This window comes from Microtus oregoni, unplaced genomic scaffold, assembly GCF_018167655.1.
Source record: "Microtus oregoni isolate MIOR12 unplaced genomic scaffold, Mior012 000035F_ref0000213, whole genome shotgun sequence".
Taxonomy (NCBI): Eukaryota; Metazoa; Chordata; class Mammalia; order Rodentia; family Cricetidae; genus Microtus; species Microtus oregoni.
The window spans coordinates 7,911,245-7,936,842 of NW_024543094.1; the positions used below are offsets into that span (position 1 = coordinate 7,911,245).

Consider the following 25,598-nt stretch of genomic DNA (forward strand, 5'->3'; position numbering starts at 1 on the left):
ACAAGATTTACATCTGGCTCAGAGACTCTTGAAGCCACTACATACACCAAGAACAGAATTCTAAAATAAAATTATAAATGGGTGAATTCAGTCTATCACTAAGCAATAACCAATATATCCATACAAAACAGTTTGCTTTCCACAGGCAGGAGTAATTATTTCCTATATTCGGTCTGAAGTAGACCAGAGATAGTAAGAGGCATAGATAACCTGGTGACTGAAGACAGGGCAGCAGCAGTCCTCACTCACCCACTGAAAAGCCAATCCCCTGCACACACTGCTCTTGTAGAGGGCCTGAGCTTGGTTAATAGTACAATGTTGTTTACATACACAATCATCCTTACATTAATAAAAGTGCAAATTAAAGATCACCAATTGCATTTCTCATGTACCCATACTGGTGGAAATTAAAAACAAAAGACAATACTTTTTGAGGGAGTTTTGGTGGTTTTTGCTTGTCTGTTTTAAGTGTTGGTATAGATGAAATGTGAAACACGGTTTGATTTTCATGTCTGGAAACCCATCAAGCACATGTGCTTACCACACTGGAAATGAACAATGTGATGTCATAGCAAAAGTAAGACATTCAAAACTGCAGGCTGCCTAAAAAGACTTGGTGCCACCAATAGGGACTATAAAACATCCAGACAATATCATATTTTATTGTGTTTGCTGTGGTACCAGCCCAGGGTTTCATGTGTGCTAGGTAAATGATCTACCGAGATAATCTGTAAAGAAACCAAGGTATAAAACGGAGTACATACAATAATCTGTTGGGTTAAGGGGAGGGATGGTTTGTATTCATGAACACTGGAATGACAAACCGGAGGTAATATAGTTAACCAAGATACAAAGTTCTCCGTGACTGCTTCAGAGTTGCCACATTTGAACCAAGTGGCTCAATTCCTATGGAATTTTATTCTTTGTACAAAATTTTCTGCCTGTCCCCTAGTAGCCCACATGTCCACACTGAGCTGTTGACCACACCAAGTAATGGAGACATATTTGTTTCCCTCTTCAACCATGTCATTTCTATTCTAAAGGTCTCTCTCTCTACACATACATACTGCAAATGATGTGTTTGCCCTAGTTAACTTCGAATCTTAGCAAGACTTAGTGGCCTTGGTGTATGTGAACCCTCCCCTGATCTACCTGAGAAGACCTCAAGGAGGAAACACACCTCCACCTACCCCCACCACTCTGAGACAAGACCAATGACCTGACCACAGGGGACACTAAACTGAACTGGTTGGCTGCTCTTTGTTTCCCCTTCCTATATAATCTGCATGCTGAAGACAACTTAGAATACAGGGTAATAATCAATGTCCTCTTAGATCAGGGATCTCTGAGATAGCTGCCTGAGGACCCATTTGGGGTTTATCAGGCAGCACTAACCCATATGCTCTTTGAACCCCTCTCACCTCTTGTGAAGGACTTTGAACAGTAAGAATTCCCTGTGCATTATCAAACTGGCCTACAGTCCTTACTCATAGAATGCCAAGGAGCCACTGAAACCCAGGATAGAGCCTGAGTTTGTGTCTTTTAAGGCAGCTGGAAAGACAACCTGGAAAACCAGAGGGATGCCTTCAAAGTGACCTTCAGTCACATCTAAGGAAGTCTTTTTGTAGAAACCTGTCCCTAAGTCAGCCTTTACAAAAGTGCACAAAGCTTCCTAATGCTCGAATGTTTGATGCAAACTTCAGACAGGTCAGATGGAGGGCTTAATTATTCACATTGCAGAGGATTACAGGGTGCTTCTCAACAGCATCCTTGATTCACTTTAAACACAGATGGAGTGAGAAATGAAGTATCTTTGCCTGCCTCTGCTGATGAACTATTGAGCAGAAATGAAGACAGAGCAGTTCTGAACTATGTTTGGGGAAAGAGAACTGACTATTGGGGGGGGGGATCTACTGTTATCAGGAAACTTGAGGCCAGGCTTATCCTCTTTATGCACCACAGTCCTGCACTTCTAACTGAAGAAACAAGAGCTATCAGGTGCATTAGAGGACTTGGTGATGCTGTACCAATCAGGACCTGCTCTATCATTCAGGTCCCCCTCTCCAGGACCATCTTTCATGCATCTTTACACATAACTTAGCTAGACGCCACACAATACATGGGGAGCCTTCAGGTATTCTATGCATTAACCTGAAGAAACACAAATATCATGTCTGTGGGACTGGGAACATGGCTTGATTGGTTAGGTCAAGTGCTTTCTAGGAAAGTTTAAGATGCTACATTAGATCCACAGCACCGACAAACAGAGTCAGGCACAGCCAGGTGTATCTATGAATCCCAGCACTGGGCTGGCAGAGACAGGAAGGTCCCCCAGAAAAAAAGACACTGTAATTCAAAAAAATAAGGTGAATGATTGAGTGAGACCACTAACGTCAACCTCTGCTCCCACACAGATTAATAAATACATGTCCTCTCTGTTCATCCCAGTGCTCTCTGGGAGTTTCTATCACCAGTTTGCATAGCTTCCCCACCTTGAACATACTGAAACTCTTCAGAGCTAGGGATCTGTGAAGAACAGCATTTCTGAGCTGTTCCTGATATGCTGAAAAAGGGTCAAGTTGTGGACTTGACCCCTCAGCAGGCCCGGATGGTAACTCAAAGTACATTCACTAGACCTAGAGCTAAGAACTTTATTTTTTAACAGTCTCATGTAGCACAGGCTAGCCTTGAAATTACTATGTAGCCAAGGATGACCTTGAACTTCTGCTCCTCCTGCTTCTACCTCCAGTGTCTGGATTACAGACATGCACTGATGTGTCAGAAGCATTTGAATAATGAACCCTGGGTCAGGAAAATATTGGGTACACTGAAGTCATACTGGCCATAGGGAAGGGGTGATGGAGTACAGGAGAGGAGGCTTCACACAGAAATGCTGGCCTGGTCACAGGAGAAGCATCTTTGTTCCCAGGTTCCTTGGAGTCCCATGGATATTTAAGTCATGATTCTAGTTTAACAATCAGGAATGTCAAATTTTCCCTTGGGCTTGGCTATAGCTGTCTATAGCTTTTATTCTCTACTTCTTGTCACTAAAAATTGCGGTATAATTTTTCACATCAGTAGCAGGAAATAAGTTAAAAGAGTGAGACAAGCTGTCAGTGGTGGCACAGCCTCTAATCCCAGCGCTAGGGAGACAGAGGCAGGCAGATCTTTCTGAGTTTGAGGCCAGCCTGGTCTATATAGTTAGTTCCAGGACAGCTAGGGCTATACAAAGAAACCCTGTCTCAAAAAGAACTAAAGAGAGTAAGCCATCATTTTGATACATTTGGTTAGATGAACTCAGGGAATCTTGTACGTGGTAGGCAAAGAGATCTTCCCCAGAAAGTAATCTGTTTAGCTGTGGAAGGACAGAGACTGGAAACAGGAAGAACAGAGACTTCCCTCATTGCTCATAGCTTGTTCTTGAGTCTGGGGATGCTTTATTATATCTCCAGCAACAATCAGTGTATGTGGGGTGTGGTGTCTAAGTATGTGTTGACTGAACACCCAAATGAGGCAGAACTTGAATCAAACATTTTCATTCCTTCCTCCTTTCAGTTTACACAACTTTACCATCCCGTGGGTCATTTGATGACTCCCCTTGGGAGATACCTGAATGGGTACAATTCTCTCACACATAGTGGAATGCAAAGCTGAGAGAGTGTATGTCTCCTCCCATCCTAGCTATGTAACCAGGCTTCCTGGGGTATGTGATTGCCTGCCTCTCCATTCTTAGACTGCCTCTAGGATAAACATCTCAGCAATTTCACACAAGGCAATCACCATCAGATCTCTGAGGCAGCTGGAGGAGCCTGGCCCCTTTATATCTCTACTGCTTCTATGTGGAAAGCCAGTCTGAGTGAAAATGAGCTAGCCATTATCTAGCAGAGGTCAGATGCAAGGTCATTTAGTCCTATTTCAAGGGAAAAAGTCAAGATGAAGTGTACTGTAGGAAGCAGAGTTGAGATATGACACAAGTCCTCAATCCAGCCAGATGAGCTGGCCTTGCCCATCAAGGAGAGACAGCATTACAGTATAATGACAGCCCCCACAATCATTGAGCCAGATAGCCAAAACATTTGCTGAAAGAAAAAAACATATTGGTTATATGTTCCCTGGTTTTTGTTCACATAACCTACATGAGGGATCAATAGCCAGTGTGAGGCAGCCAGAGTAGACCCACCTTTGCTCCAAGGAAATAAGAGTGCTAACATCTCCACAGACGTTCTGATGCTGCAATATAACCCAAGGACCTTGGGAAAGGTCATAGAGGATTCCACCAAGATATTCTAGCATAAGATAGAAAAAATGTTTAGTATATGGCATGGATCAGGAATCAAGAGGCCTATATACAGAAGAAGCAAGCTACAATGAATACCACAGTCCATGTGGTAGCAAAGGAATGCTTTTCTGTACTCCAGAACTTCTCCCATAGACCTCCACCCCACTATTTCCATGTAAATAGATAGACCATTGGATCTCAACATACTGAGACATCACAGGGAATTCCTGGAATGGAGTAATTGGCCAGTAACCAAAGTGCTACAGGACATGCTCAAGACTGCACCTTGACCTACAGGATAGAGCATGCAGGACACCACACTAAAACATGCTATATATACACACATATATACATATACATAAGTACATATGCTAGATCTGAAGCAGCTTCCATTGGTACAGTTCTCATGGTTACCTGGTTTCTATTAGCAGGGTTGCCATCTGAGAAATCTGGGTCTCTGTAGAAGTACCCCTTTCTTGCAAGATTCTTTCACCTTGATGCTCAAAGTAGCATGAGCGTTTGTCATACCTGATACAACCTGGACATAGGCAAGTAGAACTTCAACACAAAGGCTTTAGATTAACCTGGTGCTCTGCACAGATGCACCTACATTCTGATCTTCTGATCCTGTGAATAAGCTCTGACCTCTGAATGAAAGCTAGACATCCACCTGAAGACACATTCATCTTAATTTGTGAGACAGGATCCCTTCTTGGCCTGGACTCAAAGTTTAGTGAGCTTCAGGTGTCCTTCTGCTTCCCAGTGCTGGACTCAGAAGCACATGTCAACATGCCCTTCTTTAACATTATTGTGTGTATGATGTATATAGGGAAGGTGTACCATGGTGTGCCTCTGGAGGCTAGAGAACAACTTTGTGGAACTGGTTCTTTCCTTCCATTTGTATGTGAGTTCCAGGGATCAAACTCATGTTGCCAGGGTGTATGGCAACTGCTTAACCAGCTAAGCGTTTTCCCTAGCCCCATGCTGACCTTTTTATAATCATCAGGCTAAAAAGCAAGTAGCTAGTTAAGGTTTTCCCAAGCCAAAACTGTTAAGACCCCTAGGACCTTGAACAAAAGATAGAACCTTTGGTTATTAAACAAAGACAGTTTGAATTAGAGAGAATAGGCAACCAGTGTCTATCCAGACATGCCAAGTTCCCCTATGACACAGCAAATAGAAGGTTTTACACACAGGTCACATGCTTACTGTTTGTCCCAAAAAGGTACCAATAATCTGTACACTTGCAGCAAAATGTGAACAAATATATTCAGATATATTTAAAAGAATAAAAAAAAATTCACAAAACATTTGTTGCCATAGGAACTGCTGTTACTAGAAATGCCCACATCGATATTTACACATGGTTCAGAGTAGGGGTATCTGTACTAAGTTATGCAACAAGTCATGTAAACAGAGTCAGGTACATTTCCCAGGAGTCGCTGCCTTCTTCACATGGAAGTGGTCTGTCCCAGACAGTTTTTTTCAAGGGTACCAATTAAGAAACTGCTATTTTCAGAGCAACAAAAATAAAAGCTTTTATTTGTTCATTTGAATATAAAACAGGCGTTATCACAGATGTACAAAGCGTACTGGTGGTTGAACATACAAGAAGGTTGCTGTCCTTTGCACATAAAAATTTTGTTTGAAACTGTGATTGGTTGAGTACATGAGTTCTCTCTAACCAGTCACCACACTCTGAAATAACGCTGCTAACATTCAACTGATAAAGGGACCGTCCCCTTGGGTAAAGTGTCAAGCAGGGTTAAATATATATAATAAACAAGCACCATGAGGAATCTGCTCCTGTTTGATTAGGTCTGTGTCTCAGTGTTCATTGTGTACCCTCTTTTTGTGCAAGTTGATTACACGGTTTTGGCTGACTCCAAAAGCACATGGTCACAAGACAAACATTATTTTTAAAAAAACATTCTCATGAATGATTTATCTACAGTACAACTTCTAATACACAACGATCCTCCTTTATTGCTGAAACTGGTGGTACTAAAGCGTCTCCTTTCCCTTTTCTTGCACAATGAAGCTTCCAACCCAGTCCACCAACTCTTTCAAACCTAAAGTCACAGATGACAGGATGCAGAAGAGACCTGCTGTGAATGGCCTGTGCAACTGTACTGCAGCCTTCGCCCTCCTTGGGTGTGAAGTTGATATGGTGAAAAGTTAAGAGTACATTTTGAGTGACATCTAAATTTGCTTTGCTTCCTCACATCAGCCAGATGGAAGATTTCCTGCACGCTGCAATGATGTTTACCTATCAGTATCCTATATGAAATGTCAAACCCAGTTCCCTTTAAGAGAGGGACTCTCTCTCTTTGTGTGTGTGTGTGTGTGTGTGTGTGTGTGTGTGTGTGTGTGTATGAGGGTGTGTATACATGTATCAAGAAAATGTTTTTCTGTATGTGGCAGGGATTCCCGCCTCCCCCCCCCCCCCCCCCGGGGAAGCTGCAGACTGTAGGAATGTGTATTTGAAACATGTACAAACATATAGCAATGAGCAAACAATATTTGAAAAATCAAATGATTCACGGAGTTGGAAGAATGCTTTACATATGCAAATTTTTAAAAATGTGCCACTTAAATTAAAAACAAAACAAATAGTCTTAGATCTCAGAAATCAAACAAAACTCTCTTTTAGCAAAGGGCTTATTGTTGACTGCATGGAACTGAGACAGACAAAGAACTTGCCCATAATGCAATCAAGAACCTCACTTCTGCTCAGCAACAATTTTAGTCAGGCTTTTCTAGTCCTGGGAACCACTGCAGGAGCATACTGTGGCAATTAAAAAATAGACCCCTTGCATTGCTGATACATCCTCCTTGGTTGGGTGCAGATAGGCCAGATCAACTGAAGGATACAGTGGTCGAGTTGTAGGCACACATAACTAGGGATTGGTTTACCAACAGTTAGTACAAGGATGTGACCAGCAGAACTCCTTGCTTCAACCAGAGCTCGACTTTGAGTTCCTGGAATAGTTGGCTACTCAGGGTCAAGCTAGGAAGCTACCAGAAGTAGAGGATCAGAGTTGGCTGGGTCTACACTCTGAAGAAGACATCACACATAGGTTTTCCCTCAAAGCTGTTCTGGACATTCATCTGCTCACAGTGGTCACTGGAAGGGGTAAATGAATGATATCTGGTACAAATGACCACAGGCTATCATTCTTTTCTTACCAACCATCATTTTTTTTTCTTAAAAAGTGACACACACAAAATGCTAAAATAAAATAAAATTGACATTATGCAACGAATTCTTGCAGGTCAGAAAACAGTGCTATTTGCCAACCTGGAGCCCCTCAATGTCATTTATACATGCTGGCACAAAAGCATTCACTGTTGTCCTCACAGCAAAGGAAAAAATAGTGCATGTTAGCTTTAAATCCCTTCACCATCTCAGAGACGGTGGTGACTCCACTTGCTGGTCTCTGGTCTAAGACAGGGTTACTGGTGACCTGCGATTGTTCGGAAACAGCCAAGAGTGTGTGAATACAGTGGAGGGCGCACCATGCAAGTGACAATTTCTGCATTTAAACTTTAAAGTCTCCTTTGTTCATTAGTGAATTTATATTTCATATATATATATTTGTTGTGATACTATCCACGCAAGATAATACAACACTTTTTTATATTAGCAAACATTACAAGACTTTAATATTCTTGAATGTTTTTTTCTCTTTTATACTTCTAAAGAGATCAAAATAAATTAAACATTTTGTACATAATTACATATCGAGGAAGTTAACTTATTTTTATCTTTTTAGTTTAGTACAAAGATATCTGCAAGATAGTTGCCGAAATACCTTATTTATAATCGCTTCTTGTTTTATGTTAACTTCAAAGGCCATAAACAGGCCTCTGTTTCTTCAGCGTGTCTCTGACAAAGAAAGCTGCTAAAATCTAATTAGAAGGTGCTACCTGGAAGGTTCTCGTACCTCAGTAAACTCTCCTAGAAGGGTGAGATCTATCGATGGCTTAAATTAGTAACAGATCCATGTCATTAAGATTCCATGACACATTAAAACAGAGAAAACAATTCTTTGTCACACTACATAAATTGTTTAAAAGAACCCATTTGGAGGGTAGAATATTCTTTTTAATCGCTATTTTGGCTTAACAAAATACCACATTTACGAAGAGAGCACTTCTTATTCAATAATTAAAAAAAAGAAATAAAGAAAAGAAAGTTCTTAAAATGAGCTTTTCCAGCAAACTGAAGGCAGTGATCCAAAGTCCTTCTGAGCAAAATCCAGCGTAAATTCACATTTCATCTCCCTGCCAGGTGACTGCTCCTAGAAGTCCTCCCCCAACCTCACCACACCAGGCTCCTCCTTCAAGTGTGGCTGAGTGTCTGCATGTCTCTGTGGACACTGAGAAAAAAAATGGTCACATCCGTAGAAAAGTCTGTGGAAGCCAAAGTGACGAGACTACATGTTATAGGCCACGTAGATGGGATCCAGCTGGTCGGCCAAGAACCCATCTCGCAGGTGCATCCGTTGTTTCTCTCCCCGGGAGTTGATGGGGATGACACCGATGTCCACCACGACCACCACTCCTACAATCAGGTAATGCTCTTCCAGGACCACATTGGTTACCAAGGGAACCAAGTCCAAGGCTTCCTGTTCTGACCCATCAAGTTCAACCACAACCACTAACAGGTTTGTCCAGGTAAAGACAGCACTAAAAGACAGAGAAGAAAACCACCATCACCGGGGGAGTCTTTTATGTAATGATAACTTGCTATTTCTGTTCAGATCTGCCTGAGTGGCCCCACCCATCTCCTCAGACTAGCATCCCTCTGAGTTGTGTCAGCACACGGTCTTCCCAGCCACAACATACCTTTTCGAACTTTCTCCTCTCTTTCTCTCATGGTGACTCTTACGTGTTATATGGTGTTTTCTGGATTCTGCTTCCATGGTACGGGTCACTTCTGTCTCCTTAGGGGAGTCTGGATTCCAGTTCTGTTGCTTTACAGCTGCCTAAGATGCAATTCCCTCACTACTTTCATCAGCTTCCCAACGCAGTCTCCCACCATCTCTTTTAGGCTCCCAGCTCTACTGCTGCAGGGGTTTGTGTACTAGCAGAAACCTTAGCCCAGTGCTCCTACTTTGCAGCCTTTGGGCTCAATATGAAACCTAGTCAATGTGTGTGAGCAAAGTGATACCAGCAGAGGATTTAGAAGTGCTGGGATGTTTTTGCTTGTTCTAGTGTAGCAGTGCACTTGCCAGGCTAGAGATGTGCCTGAGCTGGCCTCCAAGGATAAGACACATGTAGGGCAGAGCCACTGGGCCTATTTCCAGCAAAACAGATGCTAAGGTGACCTTAGTTGACTGGTTACCCATAGCTACGTGAGCATGATTAGTAGTTATGTCTCAGAGTACTGAGTTTGGAGATGACAGTAACACAGCAGCAACTAATTCATGCAGCAGGTACTTATTTGGTGGAAGGGCCCCTGAGTACTTAAGTCTACCTAATTACTGAAAGAATGAGCCCATTGCTTTACCATTTTAAACTCCATTACCCTGTGACATTGGCTTTTAGGACTGGCATGTACAAGCTCTGGCATAGGTCTGCATGGCTATAGGAATGAAAATGTTGAAGGAACTATATGGACAAACCAGAAGGGTCACATAGGCTCTCCCCTGCCTAACAATCTCTATCCTAGCTTGAGATGGGATGTACCTTTGAGGCACTATTTTTCCTACAAGCACGAGATTAAGTCTATTAGAAAATAGTGCAAATTTTATTCGGTATCATCAATGCGCATGTATTATGCAAACAGAGAACTGAAGAAAGCATTAAGCAGGGTGTTGCTTTGAGACACCTGCACCCCCTCCCCCAGAAAACAGTTTTGAAATGATTTCCAAGAAGTGCTGACATTTCATTCCCTTAATTTGAGCCCTGTGACATTGAAATATTGGTTTCCATGGCCTCCAAGATACATTGTTCTATGATATCAGTGATCACATATATCTCCCAGACACTTTGGGTCAAATGGTATAATGGCATCTGAAATATATGCCATTGTCCTGAAGTACTAGGCACAGTTCAGTCACCCAGAGAGACAGCTGAGCTGTCACTCCAAGGTTTGCCAAGCAGAGTGGGATGGGAATTAAATACCTGCCAATCAGCATAGCTTTCTCAGGGGCTGTGTTAACACAGCAAGTCCCCTGGTGAGAAATAGATTTGGTTGGCTTGAATTGGGAACATGGGGATGGTTTCGTCTTTGACATGGGGTTTCTCAAGTGGCGGGGAACCTAGAGGACATGATGGGGTGGTGAGAAGGAAACACATGGAGAAGACTGTAAGAAGACCAGCAGAGCAGGGGAGGAAGTCTGTGACTGAACAGTTCAAAGTCCTGAGTCTAAGGGTTTTTGATCCTACTGCACGTACTGGCTTTGGGGGAGCCTAGGCAGTTTGGATGTTCACCTTACTAGACCTGGATGGAGGTGGGTGGTCCTTGGACTTCCCACAGGTCAGGGAACCCTGATTGCTCTTCGAGCTGATGAGGGAGGAGGACTTGATCGAGGGAGGGGGAGGGAAATGGGAGGCAGTGGCGGGGAGGAGGCAGAAATCTTTAATAAATAAATAAATTAAAAAATAAAAATAAAAAAAATGTAAAAAAAAATAAAGTCTTACAAAAAAAAAGGCCTGAGTCTATCAGAACTTAAGCCCCTGACTCATCAGTTTCTTTCCTCTGGGTCTTCTACAAGAACAGGTGGATTGGAGATCCTGACTGACCACCTGAGGGTCACATTCCATTTAGGAGCCATTGAGTTGGGAATCACAGTAATGCTTAGGATAAGAACCCAGAGGGAGACCCTTCAGCATACGTCTTGAGGGAGATGATAAAGTCAGTTAAACTGAGGCTGCACCTGAGATTTAAAGCCACATAGGTACAAGATGAGGTCATCCGGGGCAGTGTCTTGAATATCAAGACTTTGTACTGCCTTTGCATTTCTGTCGTCTATCCACAGTTATGGAGGAAACTCTGGCAACTGAAGACCTTGTTGTTTTTTTAAATTTTGTTTTGGTTTTGTAGTTTTTGTAGTGCTGAGCATAGAATCCAGGGATTTGGAAATGCCAGGCAAGCATACTAACACAAACCCTGGAGGCCTGTGTTGGTAAGAATCTAGGGCAATGTGACTATAGAATAATTCATGCATATACAAGCAGAATCTTAGGTTCTTTGCCAAGAGCTCCACAATTAGATTCAGAACTGTGGCAAAGTACCTGCCTAGCATGTAGGAGACACTGGTTCAAAGCCTAGTACCCCCCCCCCGAAAAGTAAATAAATATATCTGTGTTATTCTGATCCAATAAGTAACAATTAAGTCTGAGTCTGTGTTCAGAAACCCATTAGAAGAATGAACAATCTTGGAACCAAGGTTTGAAAATTACTCAAAGCTATTCTTGCACCTGTTTCCTTTACTGGCTGTACCCTAAGACTGAGATTGGTCACATCAGGTTCTGCCAGGAGGGGGCACAGTGCCTTAGTGAGTAACACCTGGTCTGTCATCAGTGCATGAATAAACCTACATTGAAAAGCATGGAGCTACTTTCTGTTCCTAACCACAGCATGAAAGTGCCAAGCAAATCTGTGACTGCCATTAACAGAGACTGATGGATTTCTCTAGCCTCCTTGTTTCTTCCAACACAGGGAGCAGAAGTGAGCTTATGGGTGGAGGTTCTACTATTTGGCAATGACACTTTACAAAGTATCATTGAAAGGGCTTGGGCAGTAGATAAACACATGCCTCTGGGAAGAATAAGAACTCATATCCCCCGCCTCCCACTCCTGCCACTACCTTTGGGTCATTGTGTGCAGGGCTCCTGTATGCAGGACCTTGTGGCTTGGGCTTTGATTTATTTGAAGCAGTTCTTATCTGGCACACACATCTACTGAGACCAGGCCAAAACAAAGCCTTTCCTCACATTTTCTTTTCCCACAGAAGTACAATACATCTTACTAGCAAGTCTCAGTTGAAGGAATGTCTTGTTTGTTTTGTTGTTGTTTTGATTTGTGAAAACATGATACAGAGGAGCAAAACAAATGTCACGTCTACATAATTACAGACAATAACAACTCGGGTTGAGGCTAAAACTCTCTGGCTTCCAGGTACCAGGGAAGGCTTGCCTTGAAGAGACACTCCATTCTTCCCAGTGCCTTGTTTTAAGGAAACTGTTCCATATTCTGTGACCAATAACTAGGATCCTGACTTCAGAACAGACAATGCCTTTCCATCCTCTTACCATTCTGTGACACTTTTATGGGCTCTGATGACTGAAGTCTCAATGTCTATTGGATGGTACCTCATGCCCCGCAGCTCCATGGCTTCATCTAGTGCCCCCACCACATAGAGGGCATCATGGCGCTCTGTTGAAGAAGAAACCAAGTACCAATCAAGACCTTTACTTTACTGTTCTGGGTTTTTTTGTTTGTTTGTTTTGTTTTTAAGAACCTGCCCTTCATAATGACACAGAAAAGCAAGAAAGAGGATCCAGATTTAGGGATGGTTGCCTTCTTTCTTCTGGGACGTCTCAGCTGCCTCAGACTAGGGCATTCTTTCTTCGTTTCCCAGAGGCTGGATGCCCAAACACCAGGTTCTCATTTTTTTTTTTTTTGGTTTGTTTGCTTTTTCTTCTTAGACATCTGTACGTATGTATGCACAGGGAGTCCACGGGTCAAAGTTAGGTGTTTTCCTCTATTATGCTCACATCATTTTATGAGATAGGAACTCCCAAGTACCTGGAGCTCAGTAATTCAGCAAGCTTGGCTTGCTGGAAAGCCCCAGGTATCCTTCTCAGCATTCCTAGTGACATGTGAGTCTCAGGCATGTACTCTGCCACTGAGCCAACCCCTAGGCACATGAGTGTGCTTTGGTATTTTGGCTTCATGGAATACCCATGTTGCTCTCCTTATGGAGGCATAGAAAGTAAGCAACAAAGGGAACAGGAAGACCCAGTTGCAAGCCATCAGGGCCCAAAGCCTCAGGACTACTTCTGTCCAAATGTTATAGGAGAGGTCCTGGTAGGGACAGCATACAGCCCTTGGAACTTAAGAGGACACTCAGCACACTTTATCATAGGGAACATTAGCTTTACCTTTGTTCTGGGTTCTCAGAAAGACAAAGGAAGGGTATGCACAGCTCTGTCTACTTCAATTAAAACTTACTGCCTGTGTGCACATCTTCATGTGTATGCATTTGTACAGGTGTGTGCACACTCATATATGTGTACAAAGGTATGTAAGATAGAAATCAGTTTCAGATATTCTCCCTGGTTGCTAATCACCTTGTTTGTTGAGACAGGGTCTCTCACTGAACTTTTGTCTAAGTTGGAGTTGCTACTATGGCCCCAGAAAACTAACTTTCTAGCCCTAAGATTATAAGACACACATTACTTGAGCTCTAGGGATTAAACTCAGGTCTTATATTTTCATGGTAAATATACTTTACCAATTGTACTATCTACCCAGCCTCTACTTATTTCTCTTTCCAGATTAGGCACTTTCAGGTCAGTAGTAGCAAGCAGAGGTCCTGGTGTGGTTCTCAAACCTCAAGGCCATTTTCAGTGTTGGTCAAATTCAACTTCTGTACAATGTGTGTCATCTTCCAGCTTGGACTCACCTCCATTTGCATCTGTGAGCTCAGTTCTCCTCAGGAAGCCCAGGTAGCCTGTTCGGGCCCAGATTGTCTGGGTATCTCCAAAACTCAATCGGGAGTTGAAATGATCAGACTGGAGAGACTCATCTCCATAAATGGTAAAATAGCCACTGGCATTGTGGGCACTGTGGACCCAGATCTATGAACAGAGAGAAACACCATTGTGCATGAGCCACTCTGTGCACACACCTTCTCCAGGGAAGAAGAGCTAACTGTCTCACCAACTCAACAAGTTATTTTCAAAATAAGCTAAGGTTTTCTTGGGTCAGAAGTCTGAATACAAGACAATGGTAGTTTGCTCAGGTGGGGATCGGGGTAGAAGGCCAGAAGTACACCCACAAGTTCTCTATAATAAAAGTACCATGTGAAATATGTTACAGTCAAGCAACCAACTAATTTATTCACCTGCTGATAATTTCCTTAAAGTAGACTACTGAAAGATTTGAAAGTGAATACGGTTGTATAAGTTTGCTTGTAGTTTTCTAAGAGCACTTGGAAAATGCTCAAAGCATTAAGACTGCTTTTTCCCTTTCATTTGGTCAGCACACCTTTTGAAGCAGATTATAATAAAATAACACAAAGTACAATGGAGGGGCAAAGTCAACAGAAAGAGAGAGGTGACTGTGGGGTCTGCGGTAGCACAGTTAAGTAGAGGTTGACATAGATTCAAAGCAATGGCTATCGATGATGTGGAACCACATGAAAGGCCCAGGAAAACAGCGTAGCCAACACAGTTCCAAAGCATCTGTACAGTGCACTTAGTGATGTTGGCATGCAGGGCTGGATCCATGAGGAGGGCTTTTGGATTATACTGTTTGCAGCACAGGCATTCAGAGATTGGATATTTTGTTATTCTATTAACTCTGAAATATAGTTGAGTACCCTGAGACGAGAACCTCATCTGTACTGTTTACCATTGTATCCTAAGACCCCTGGAATAGTCTTGGATCCTAAAATAGTGTCTGGATCCTAGCAGACATTTAGTAAACACCTGCTGAAGTAATCAAAAGGTAACATATAGATAGAAGAACAACATAAGATGAGGTACAGGCATCTATTTACTGTATCCAACATGAAATATTTCCTTCCTAAGACAATTGTGACAGATTATATTGGTTGTCAATGTGAGAGGATCTAGAATCACTTTGGAGACAAGGCTCTGGGCACATCTGTGAGGGACTATCTTGATTAGGTCAACTGAGGTGGGAAGAAACACCCTGAATGTGAGCAGTTCTAGTCATTAGGCTGCTCTAGACTACTAAGAAGGAGAAAGCTAGCTGAACACCAACATTCATCTGTCTGTGTTCCTTGACTGTAGATAAAATGTCATCAACTGTCTTGAGCTCATGACATTAAGACTTCCCTGCCATGATGGACCATACCCTGGGAAAGATAAACACTGGCTTATTTTGCTTTTGTCACAGCAACAAGACAAGTAACTAATAAAGACAAAGTCATAAACTTCAGTCTTAAAAGGGGAAAATGGAAACCTGTCATTTCTAACAACAGGAGTGGGAGAAGTCAGAGTAAAACATATACCACTGAATCTCACCTATATGTGGACTCTGAAAGGTTGTACTCACTGAAAGCAGCCAAATAGTTGTCACTGGTTCCTGAGGGTAAACAGTGATGGGGAAATGTTGGCTGAAGGGTAACAGCCTTCATTAGATGATGAAGGACTTCTGGGAGCCAACATACAACACAGAGACTATGTTTTCTTCAGCTTGAAATTTGGCAACAGAACTTAAATATTTTCACCGCACAAAGAAAAAGGCAATTTTCTGAGGTGATAGGAGATCCAAGTACCTTGAATGTAAGTCATTTTCAGTGCATACAACCACTACTGCATCACAAATATTTTTGTGTATAACCTGACTTATGCACTTTATTTGCCAATTATGTTTTGATCAAAATGGAGTAAATATGAAAAAAAATCAACTTCCTGCCTGGTTACCTTGGAAGGGGACAGAACACTGAGTGCGACACTTGATTAACCTAGTGCAGATCATTTTACATGATCACAAGATTCAAACTCAGGGTCACAAAGTAGCCAGATAAGAAAGGAATGTAGAGAGTAGGTAGAAATGGTCAGGACTTGATCATGAGTCATGTGTCTACCTACATGCTCTGTGGGAAAGTGTTCCTGGGTAGGCTGATCCTGTCCTATTGATGGTGACATGTAGGGTAAAGGATGCACATATGATCACACAAAGACATTCTCAGGTGGGCGGCCAAGGCATAGGCAGGATAACTTGAGAAAAGGTGATATGGCTCTATATAGAGTCTGAGACTTGGGCCTTGCCATTTTCTCAGGAACCCTACTTTCTCAAAGCAATCTTATCAGTGGAGAGAATAAGAGAAAGGACAAGGTGTGATAACTGACCTCACCAAATGAGTAGTCTCAGGCCCAGCTGATGTCAGTGGAGAAAATTTAGAGGCTAGGAAGCATGATGGAGATTTCTTTCCAGCCATACTTTGTCACAGCATTGGTGGGGACCAAATGGCAGGGAACCACAGTGGGTGGGATTTCATCACAAGCAGTATAAAGTACCGCTGTCTAAAACACCTATCTAACTACTACTTTTCTATTCTGTGGACTTTTGAGTTGTGTGGACGTCATGCTAGGTGTAGATCTGTTTACTCTGAAGGTTTCAATAATTTCCTGATGAAGGAGATCTTAGAAATGGAGAAGGCTCATGAGAACATTCTCCAGAGTGAGTCTGCAGAGGTCAAATTTTCTGTGCTTTTGAAATTCTCCGATGACAGTGTCTTCTATGTCCTTAGGTGAATGCCACTCTATAATACTGAGCCTTGCAGGAATGACTGAAGCTGTAAAGCACATTTCCAGCTCTTTTTTGGCTACCATGACTTGTCTCATGTGAGTAGCATGAGCTGTGGATGACAATAAGTGTCAAAGCACAAATGGGCTCAGAGGTTTGATGTGGGAGGAAGTAAACATTTCCCAGAAGACTTTCCATAACTTACCTCTCCAAGGTGTGAGTCTCCCAGTGGGCCTTTAGTTTCTGGATTGGCAATAATGATCCGGACTCCAGGAAGTATCTGTTAGAGAGAAGAGAAAAGACAATTTTTGACTGTGGCTAAAAAGGCAGGCAGGTATCATACACGTTCCCATGGCAACCTTGCTTAAATGTCAAGTGGCCATTTTCTTTCCAAAGACCATTAGAGAGCATTGTGGCATGAAGTTAAAGCATGTGCCATTATCAAAAGATGTTCTTGCTGTCAATGCTCTATGACTCTACAGTCTGGGCAGAAGGACTTTAAAATATGAAACCAGCTGGGCAGTGGTGGTGCATGCCTTTAATCCCAGCACTTGGGAGGCAGAGGCAGGCAGATCTCTGTGAGTTAGAGACCAGCCTGGTCTTCAAGAGCTAGTTCCAGGACAGGCTCCAAAACCACAGAGAAACCCTGTCTCGAAAAACCAAAAAAAAAAATAATAAAATAAAATATGAAACCTGATTTTCAACCATATTTCAAAGCTGATAAATGCCCAGATCTGACTATTTACAAAGGAATTATGAAACAAAATCTAGGATAAATGATGAAATATTCCACATGATCTGATGTACAAAATAGGAATTTGCACATATTGATTTAACAACCTGGTATATGGGGGTTAAGGAAGCAGGCAGACCAGAGTCAACTGGAATTCAGGGGATTGCAGAGGCGAATTTGTAGGGATGTGTGTGGACTAAAAGTAACCAATCTCCAAATGATCCTTGGTAACTGATTCAGTAGAGGATGTTTTTGTAGTGGATAGAAGTAAAAGTTTGGTGAACTCCTAGCCCCACCTGGTGGGTTCTGACTACATCTGTCCTGTTATCCACTCTTCTCTACTATATTTGCATTTTGAGCCTCTGCAAGGGACCCACTCCTATTGGCAAACGACTTTTATTATAGACAATGACACTTAAGTCCTTCCTTTCAACATTCACTGAACCTTGCAACATTCTACTGTATCACATAGAAAAGGGCTCAAAGGTCTACTCTAAAATCTCAAATATGACCTGCCTTGGTTCAGAAAATTTAACATTCTATAGAATGTTAAGTTACAGCAAGACACTCTGTGGTAGAAACTCATGACATCTTATAGCAGTCAGGTTGCACCTGAAGGGTGATGACCCTGGTTTCTGTACCTGACAGTCCCACAGATTGTGTTGGGATGGTGGTTACTACCTTCCTACCCTGAGCACCACTTCATGAAGGGATAGGACTTGCAGAAATGGACATATGTATTCTAAAAGTCCCACCGCAACATAAGCTCTTTTAGAAGTGTGGCACTTGCCTTGCAAGCATGAGGAAAAGAGTTTAAATCTCCAACATCCACATAAAAAACTATGCATGGCTGTGCATGCCTGTAATGCCAGCATTGGGGTTACAGATGGGTGGATCCCAGCTCTCTTTTTAATCAACCTAACCAAAAACACGACGAACTTCTACTTCAATGAAGACCCTGCCTGAAGGCAATACGGCAGAGAGTGAGTGACAGAGGAAGGCACCCAATATCATGGCCTTTGCATGTGTGTGTGAACATGGGCATGCATACCACATATACATATATAAATAAAATAAACTTAACAAAAGAACTATGTCAAATGGAGAAAGGATTGCTATTTAGGACAAAAAAGGAAACGTTCATGCAAGTTTAAACATAGTTTTAGTTCTCTGACTAACTGTGACAGAAACTAAACTAACAGGTGACCACTGGGAAGCATTATTCACATACTTTTCTTTTAGTGTGATATGCTGATTTTAGTGTGATATGTGATATCCTAGACCACTACGATAATAAGAATCAATAGAATACTTCACAACCTTTGGTTCCATTAGGTATGAACAGGTGACTAAATAGTAGCTAATGGTATTTAAGTATAAGACAGTGTAAGAACCTTCTCAATGTTCTGAAAGTCTTTTCTCCTCCTAAAAGCTAGGACTGGGACTGAGAACATGGGCCAGATAACTGAACTATAACAGTCATATTAGAACTTAGGTACCTCCTTAGGACACATACCATAGAGAGATAGGTAGCACTCAGGCTTCTAGTGGCTTGAATGTAGCATAGGTTTGTTATTTAAAAAATAACAATGTTCAGACACTGTTATGGACTTTTTGCACACATAGCCAAACCACCCTGAAACATTATCTTCAAGAAAGCTTTTTATTCCCGGGGTAACACATGGTTTCAGAGAATATATTTCTTTTTTCTTTTTTTTTAATATTTATTTATTTATTATGTATACAATATTCTATCTGTGTGTATGCCTGCAGGCCAGAAGAGGGCACCAGACCCCATTACAGATGGTTGTGAGCCACCATGTGGTTGCTGGGAATTGAACTCAGGACCTTCGGAAGAGCAAGCAATGCTCTTAACCTCTGAGCCATCTCTCCAGCCCCGAGAATATATTTCTTGACACTTTAAACCCCACTCATTCTTACTCACCTTTATACTGGGATAAGATTTTAACACTTCCAATACTTACTTTTCCAGACTCCATCAGAGGTAAGCTGTGAGGAGATCCCCTTTCTACCAACCGAACTCTGTAAGTGGAAATACATACAATTCAGTGGGCTCTTTGGACCACATCATTATCTTAGGCCACCTTTACTACATGGGCTTGGTAGGCCATGAAGGTAAGCTAATTTTTATTATTACCCCATAACAAAGGTGGAAGTTCCAGAGAGGGCTACTAATAGCAGAATCAATAATACCCTGGCTAGGACAAATGGCATGAACACATCTGTAGTGACCAGAGACAGGAAATGGAGTCAAATTTGCCCCACCTGAAAAACAACTGGAAAAATGCCTCTGCACTTAAAGGGGCAAATGCAAGGTGCCCAGGCCATGAATTTTAGGCCTATAGTTAGTACAGTTCTGCTTGGGTTCAGACAACATGCTGAGGAAAGCAATGCCTGTGCGCTTAGTAGCCACAAGTAGCCTGCTAAACTAAGAGTGCCTAACTGAAGAAACAGTGAAAATCCTTTCCAGAAGGGAGAAGTTTTCAGCCTAAAGCATTGTTAATGGTAACTTTGGAGAACAGCTGAGAAGACCTTGGCTGACCATGACCAGAGATGGCTCATTGTACTTCCAAGGTTCTACCTTTCAGGCTCTGGGATCTTCACCACACATTTTTCTTCCTTACCAGTTAATCAAAGACTAGATGTTGTTCGCTTACCTACAAGGCAATTTTATGTGTGTGTGCTTCTATATATGTATGAATGACATGTGTGTGTGCAGAGGAGGAGGAAAGGAAGTCAGAGGTCAACAACTTTTTTTTTTTTGAGTCACAGAATTTCATTAACCTGGAGTTTGCTACATAGGATAGGCTATCTGGCCAGAAAGAGCCAGAGATCTACTGTCTCTGGCTTCTCAGTTCTCAGGGCTGTTAATATAAACGTGTCACCATGCCAGACTTTTTGACAATCTCTATTCACACAAAACAAAGGAAAGTGAGTGCTTGCAAATACTTGAACAGGACCATAATTTGGACCTGCACCTGGGAAAAGAAAGAGCTGCGAGCTAAGTTGTGGTTAGGGCAACATCAGATCACAAGACATTTTCTCTGTATGTGCTTTATCATCACATCCCTCCAAGATACAGTATACAGAATACTTTTATCCCTACACACTAATAAAGATGTAGCAAAGGCCACAGGAGGGGAAAACAAACAAACAAACATACAAAAAAAAAACAGAAGAGGCAATGGAACACACATCAAAAGGCTATAATTTCCTGAACAAATGGAGGAATCCCACAACTACCAACAAGGTGATCTGCCATCACTCCAATGCTAATGCTCTGCACAGTGACTCTGAACTCTTGAGTTGAGACCTAGGGAAGACCTGAGCTCTGCACTGACTTCCTCACCATGAGAACACTTACTGACACTGCCAGGCTACTGGGTGGGGCAAATGAACTAGAACATGGTAAGTCCATCCAGGGCCTCAATTACAGTCTCTGTGTTACACAGGCTAGTGGCTGTTACTAATAACTTTTCATTTAGAAAAGATTTATATGACTGATTTATAGGAGAGGTGGGCCAGCTGGAGAGTGGGAAAGGGCTCCACGTTTAGAAAGGCTAAGGTCTGTTTAGGAGGAGCGCAGCCGTGTCACTGGGCTGCATGTTTCCACCAGCAGCGGCCTCCTCTTCCATTCATGCTTAGGACAAGGGATATTTGAAGAGGATGAGAAATGTGAACAATACAGCTTTCATGAAGCACCAAGGAAAGGGTTTGGAAGTACATTCCCTGGAAGACTGGGGCTCACCTCAGGGAAGGAAAACGGAAATTCTTATCAAAATACCCACGAGTGAGATTCTACAAAAGGCAATTTTCCTTTAGTTTTCTCCATGGGGACAGCTATCTGATTTTCAAGTATACTTCAGAGTATATTTTCAAGTGTTGGTTAATCAGAGAAATCACATAACATCACAATCCTGTGATCACATTCTAGCATCAAGTTCAGTCAAACATTGAGTTAAAGACTTTCCCTGTCTGAGGAGAACCAGTACTGAAACAAAGGAGGAAAAGAAGCTAATAATTAAGATGAAAAACAATCTCATCTAATCTCAAGGCATCTGTCAGTCACTCTAGACAATAGGTCACAGGAATCAAGTTATGAATGGTATAAAATACAGAGCAGTGTGACTGTCTGTGTACAATTCTTAGGACAGTCATTTGCCAGAGGTCATAGTTCAGCAAAGAAGCACGTGCAATATTGATGCCCCAGCTCCCATCTGCTAGAACCACAGGCCACAACAAGTAGACCACAGACCGTCTTGTGATCAAGGCAACATACCCCAAATCTTCCCAAGGAATCCTGAAATACACTTGTAAAAGTATGCAGGAATACTGGCACATAAACCGCAGAAGTACAAATTCATATTAGCATGTGCACACACATACATGGAATACCTGTTTGCATATAACACACAGTATTCCCAATATATCAATGAGAACCACATAACACACCTTTACACACATTTAAGTCCTCACTTGCTTATAATACCTTCTTTACAATCATGGGCATACATATGCAACTCATTGATAACATACTTTCTAGAAGCTCTTACAATTTCAACACACAATACCCTTGAGTTTATGTGCACAATGCAGAATACTCACACCACACATATTCACAGAACTCATTCTACTCACACAGTGCACACCAGGGATCAAGCTAGCAAAACACCCCAGTCAAACAAACATTGTCTTTGATTTTCCCCTTGTTTCTCCTATCCTGCTGCTGATCAATCATAAGTCCACTGAGATGTCCTTTTCTTTGTCCACTATTTGTGGGAATCAGTGGGTAGTGATTAGTCTAGAATCCATGTTTTGATTTCATTTATTTCTGCCTTCCTCTCAGGATGATCCCTATGGAGCCCAGGCTGATCAAACTTGTTATGTAACTGATTTTCCGCTCTTCCCAATTCCTCCTCCCAAGAGTTAGGATTATTACATGTACCACTACCTCCAGTTTATAAAGTGCTAGGGATGGAACACAGGGTTTTTACACGCTAAACTAAGCTAGTGCTCTACACCCCCAGCCCTAGAATTCATACTGTTCTAACCACACCCTTTAATCATTACTTCAGTTTACAAGAACTGATGGAAGCAAACAAACCTCCACTCTAGACCTTTACATTAATACTGGGTAAGGATTTGACAGCCCATTAAATCTGTTAATTTTTTTTCATGGTAGTGCTTTTTTTAAATTTTATTAGATTTTTTTTAAAAAAAATACCAACTCAAACTCCCACTCCCTCCCCTCCTCCCATCCCTCCACACACCCTTCCACCCCATCCCCATCTAATCTTAAGAGAGGTAAGACACTTTGCTTTGTGGAAGGTCCAAAGCCCTCCTTCTAGCAAGGTATACATCCAAAGAGAATAGAATCCCAAAAAGCCAGTACATACAGCAGATGTCTGAGAAATATTTTTCTTTCCTAAAGATGGAACAATTCAAGTGCTTAAGAAAAGATCAAACTGAAAGAGATTGAATTATTATTCATTTTAAATAAATACACAGTAAATAATACCTTTAAAAATTAATAACTTTCAAATATCCCCTGAATATTTTCCCTTGTATATGTGGTAACTAAATTTATTCTGGAAACTAGAGGGATATGTATCTTCATTATGTGAGGCAGAAATGTTCTCCATGACAACCTGGCTACAAATGCAGATTGCCAAATCCCTAACATTTGGGCTACAAGAATAAAATGTGTATTAAACACAGAGACATAAAACCAAGCTTAAACAGTTAATGACTCTATTTAATCACTTGTTTCCGTAGAACGGACCTACTTAGATCTTGATCTCAGTCTCTAAGCTAGCTTGCACCTACCGGTCCTCTCTACTTTCCCACAGTGCATAGCATACTGAAAAACTAAGCTTTCCCAGGCTAATTAAGTGATAATTGGGCAGGTGTCTTGACACTCCCAAGTGAATGTCCCATTAAATCAATAGGTAAAGTAATTAATCCTTATGACAGATCCTCACCTAGCTGTAATGAGAAAACCACTAGCCTACTTTAATAGGAACACCAGAAGAATGAAAGAATAACATTTTTAACAGCCCTCTTATTTCACTGCCTTCCAGCTATTGGCATTGGGTTTTCTCTGAGGGTAGCATGTTTGGGTATTGTGCATGAAGACACTAGGCCTCTGTAGGGAAGATTTACTTTACTATTAGAATTTCTACCTTCTCTCTGCCCAAGGCTCCCAGCATGTCTCAACTTACCCTAAGAACATCAGAGTTATTGTCTCCCCCCACAAACCCCAGCTATTACAGGTACCTGCAAAGACTCATTTTACTGTTCCCATCCTAAATACAGGGAAATTGAAAGCCTAGAGCTAATACCCTATCCCAGGGTCATAAATAAGGAGGAGATCTAGACTTGGGCTTGTCCAATCCCAGGGCCACTATATCACAGGTGATGCAATACAAAGTTATTTTACATATATTGATTAAGGTCAAAGGCAATGCTAAAGATGTAAAACCTGGGTGATTATTTCCTTCTTGGAAGAGGTGGCTTCAATGTAGAGGAGATTGTATTTTAGCTGAGAATGATGGACTCAGTTTCTCACAAGGTTACAAGAAAAATATCCCTGGGGGAAGCCATGGGGGAACCCCAAAAATGTAGATGAGGCTGTCAGTGTGTCTGGATGTCAGGAAGGTGGACCTTCACTGACAGGTGAATGAAAGATAAAGATGATACTGAGATTTTATGTAGTAGGTCAAGGAAAAAGGCCCTAGGCAGATGGACTCAAGTGGACAAAGCAGGTACATAGTAAATGTCTATCTATTGAAAAATACAGTGGAGGATGGATCTGAAAAGATAACTCATTTAATAAACCTAAGTTTTATCCCCAGAAATAATATTAAGAACTGGTCATGATAATAAGCAATTATAATACTTCCAATGCTAGGAGGTGGAGGCAGAAGTATCCCTGGAACTCATTGTCCAGCCAGTAGAGCAAATGTAGTAAGTTCAGTGAGTGATACTGTAGCCAAAACCAACCAACCAACCAACCAACCAAAGAAACAAAGGTGAATATAACCTTTGTTTGTGAGTAATGGCATCCCAAGCTGTTCTCTGGCCTTCCACATGTGTATTCACATAAGAGTTCTCATTTGCATGAGTACATACACAAACATGTACACAGACATGCACACATACCCACAGTAGAAATATGAGGAAAGTGAGTTGCAGAGTCATGGAGGTATCTCAGTCTCAGAATGTGGAGAAGAGTTGCCAGCATAGAGCAAGAAAAGCAGGTACATCTAACAGAAAAAGTAGACTGAAAAGGCCTGAGGCAGACCTGAATGAAGGTAGAAGGGTAAGATCTCAGGAGATACTCTGGGGGCTAAGGAATAGTCCTCAAATTTTCTCTGATAGATAAGAGAACTAAGCAGGTTATTTCAGGGAAACTGCACTGTATCATACCCAAGCTCTTAGAAGGTCCTTAAGCACAGTCCACCATGCTGATATAAGGTCTGGGGACTGCCCAGACACAGCCCCTTAGTCTAAGGTATTCCATGTAGGAGGAGCTGTGGTCCAGCCTTCCATCAAGGGCAACATCATTCCTGATCATCACAAGTGATGACATTATTCAGTGAGTTTAATGATACATAGCCCTTGAGCAATTTCCAGTACACAACTCACTATCATGTCTGCTTCTAATTATTTTAATTTAATGAGCAAAGCATCCTAGGCAGGAAAGACTACTGACTTGAAATTAGGAAAAGTGTCACTCATAAGGTCTTGGTCAAGATTACAGAATTAGTTGATGACAAAGGGCTCATCTTTGACACAGTCCTCCTGCTCTTTCCAGGAGGACAGTGCTGATCTGATACTGAACATAGATTACTTCATCAATATATACCATGCAGACCACCATTTCATAGCACTTTCTCTATACCCTGCCCTTCTCAGTAAGGAGATTTATCATAAGAAAACAAATGATGGGTTAAAAAGATAGATAAATATAATAGATAAAATTAATAGATAAAGACAGTTCTTGAGACATTCTGTCTTTTGCCAAAAGAAAACTTCAAAATCCAAACTTGAGGATTTCTCTGATTGCTAAGGTACTCATAACACGAGAGGACATCCAACCATTTTGC

General features: G+C 41.7%; 1 protein-coding gene across 6 annotated transcripts in view; it reads right to left on the reverse strand.

The window, feature by feature from the left end:
- Positions 1 to 5,791: 5,791 nt before the first annotated feature.
- Dip2c (disco interacting protein 2 homolog C) overlaps positions 5,792 to 25,598 on the reverse strand; it is a 366,894-nt gene continuing 347,087 nt past the window's right edge. For all 6 annotated transcript variants that reach the window (XM_041630651.1, XM_041630650.1, XM_041630649.1 and 3 more), the window contains 5 exons: positions 19,455 to 19,512; positions 16,942 to 17,016; positions 13,921 to 14,095; positions 12,545 to 12,668; positions 5,792 to 8,971 (listed from right to left, as the gene is read on the reverse strand). In XM_041630651.1, the coding sequence (XP_041486585.1) occupies positions 8,719 to 8,971; positions 12,545 to 12,668; positions 13,921 to 14,095; positions 16,942 to 17,016; positions 19,455 to 19,512 (685 nt within the window). In that variant the 3' untranslated portion in view covers positions 5,792 to 8,718. The remainder of the gene's footprint in view (positions 8,972 to 12,544; positions 12,669 to 13,920; positions 14,096 to 16,941; positions 17,017 to 19,454; positions 19,513 to 25,598) is intronic.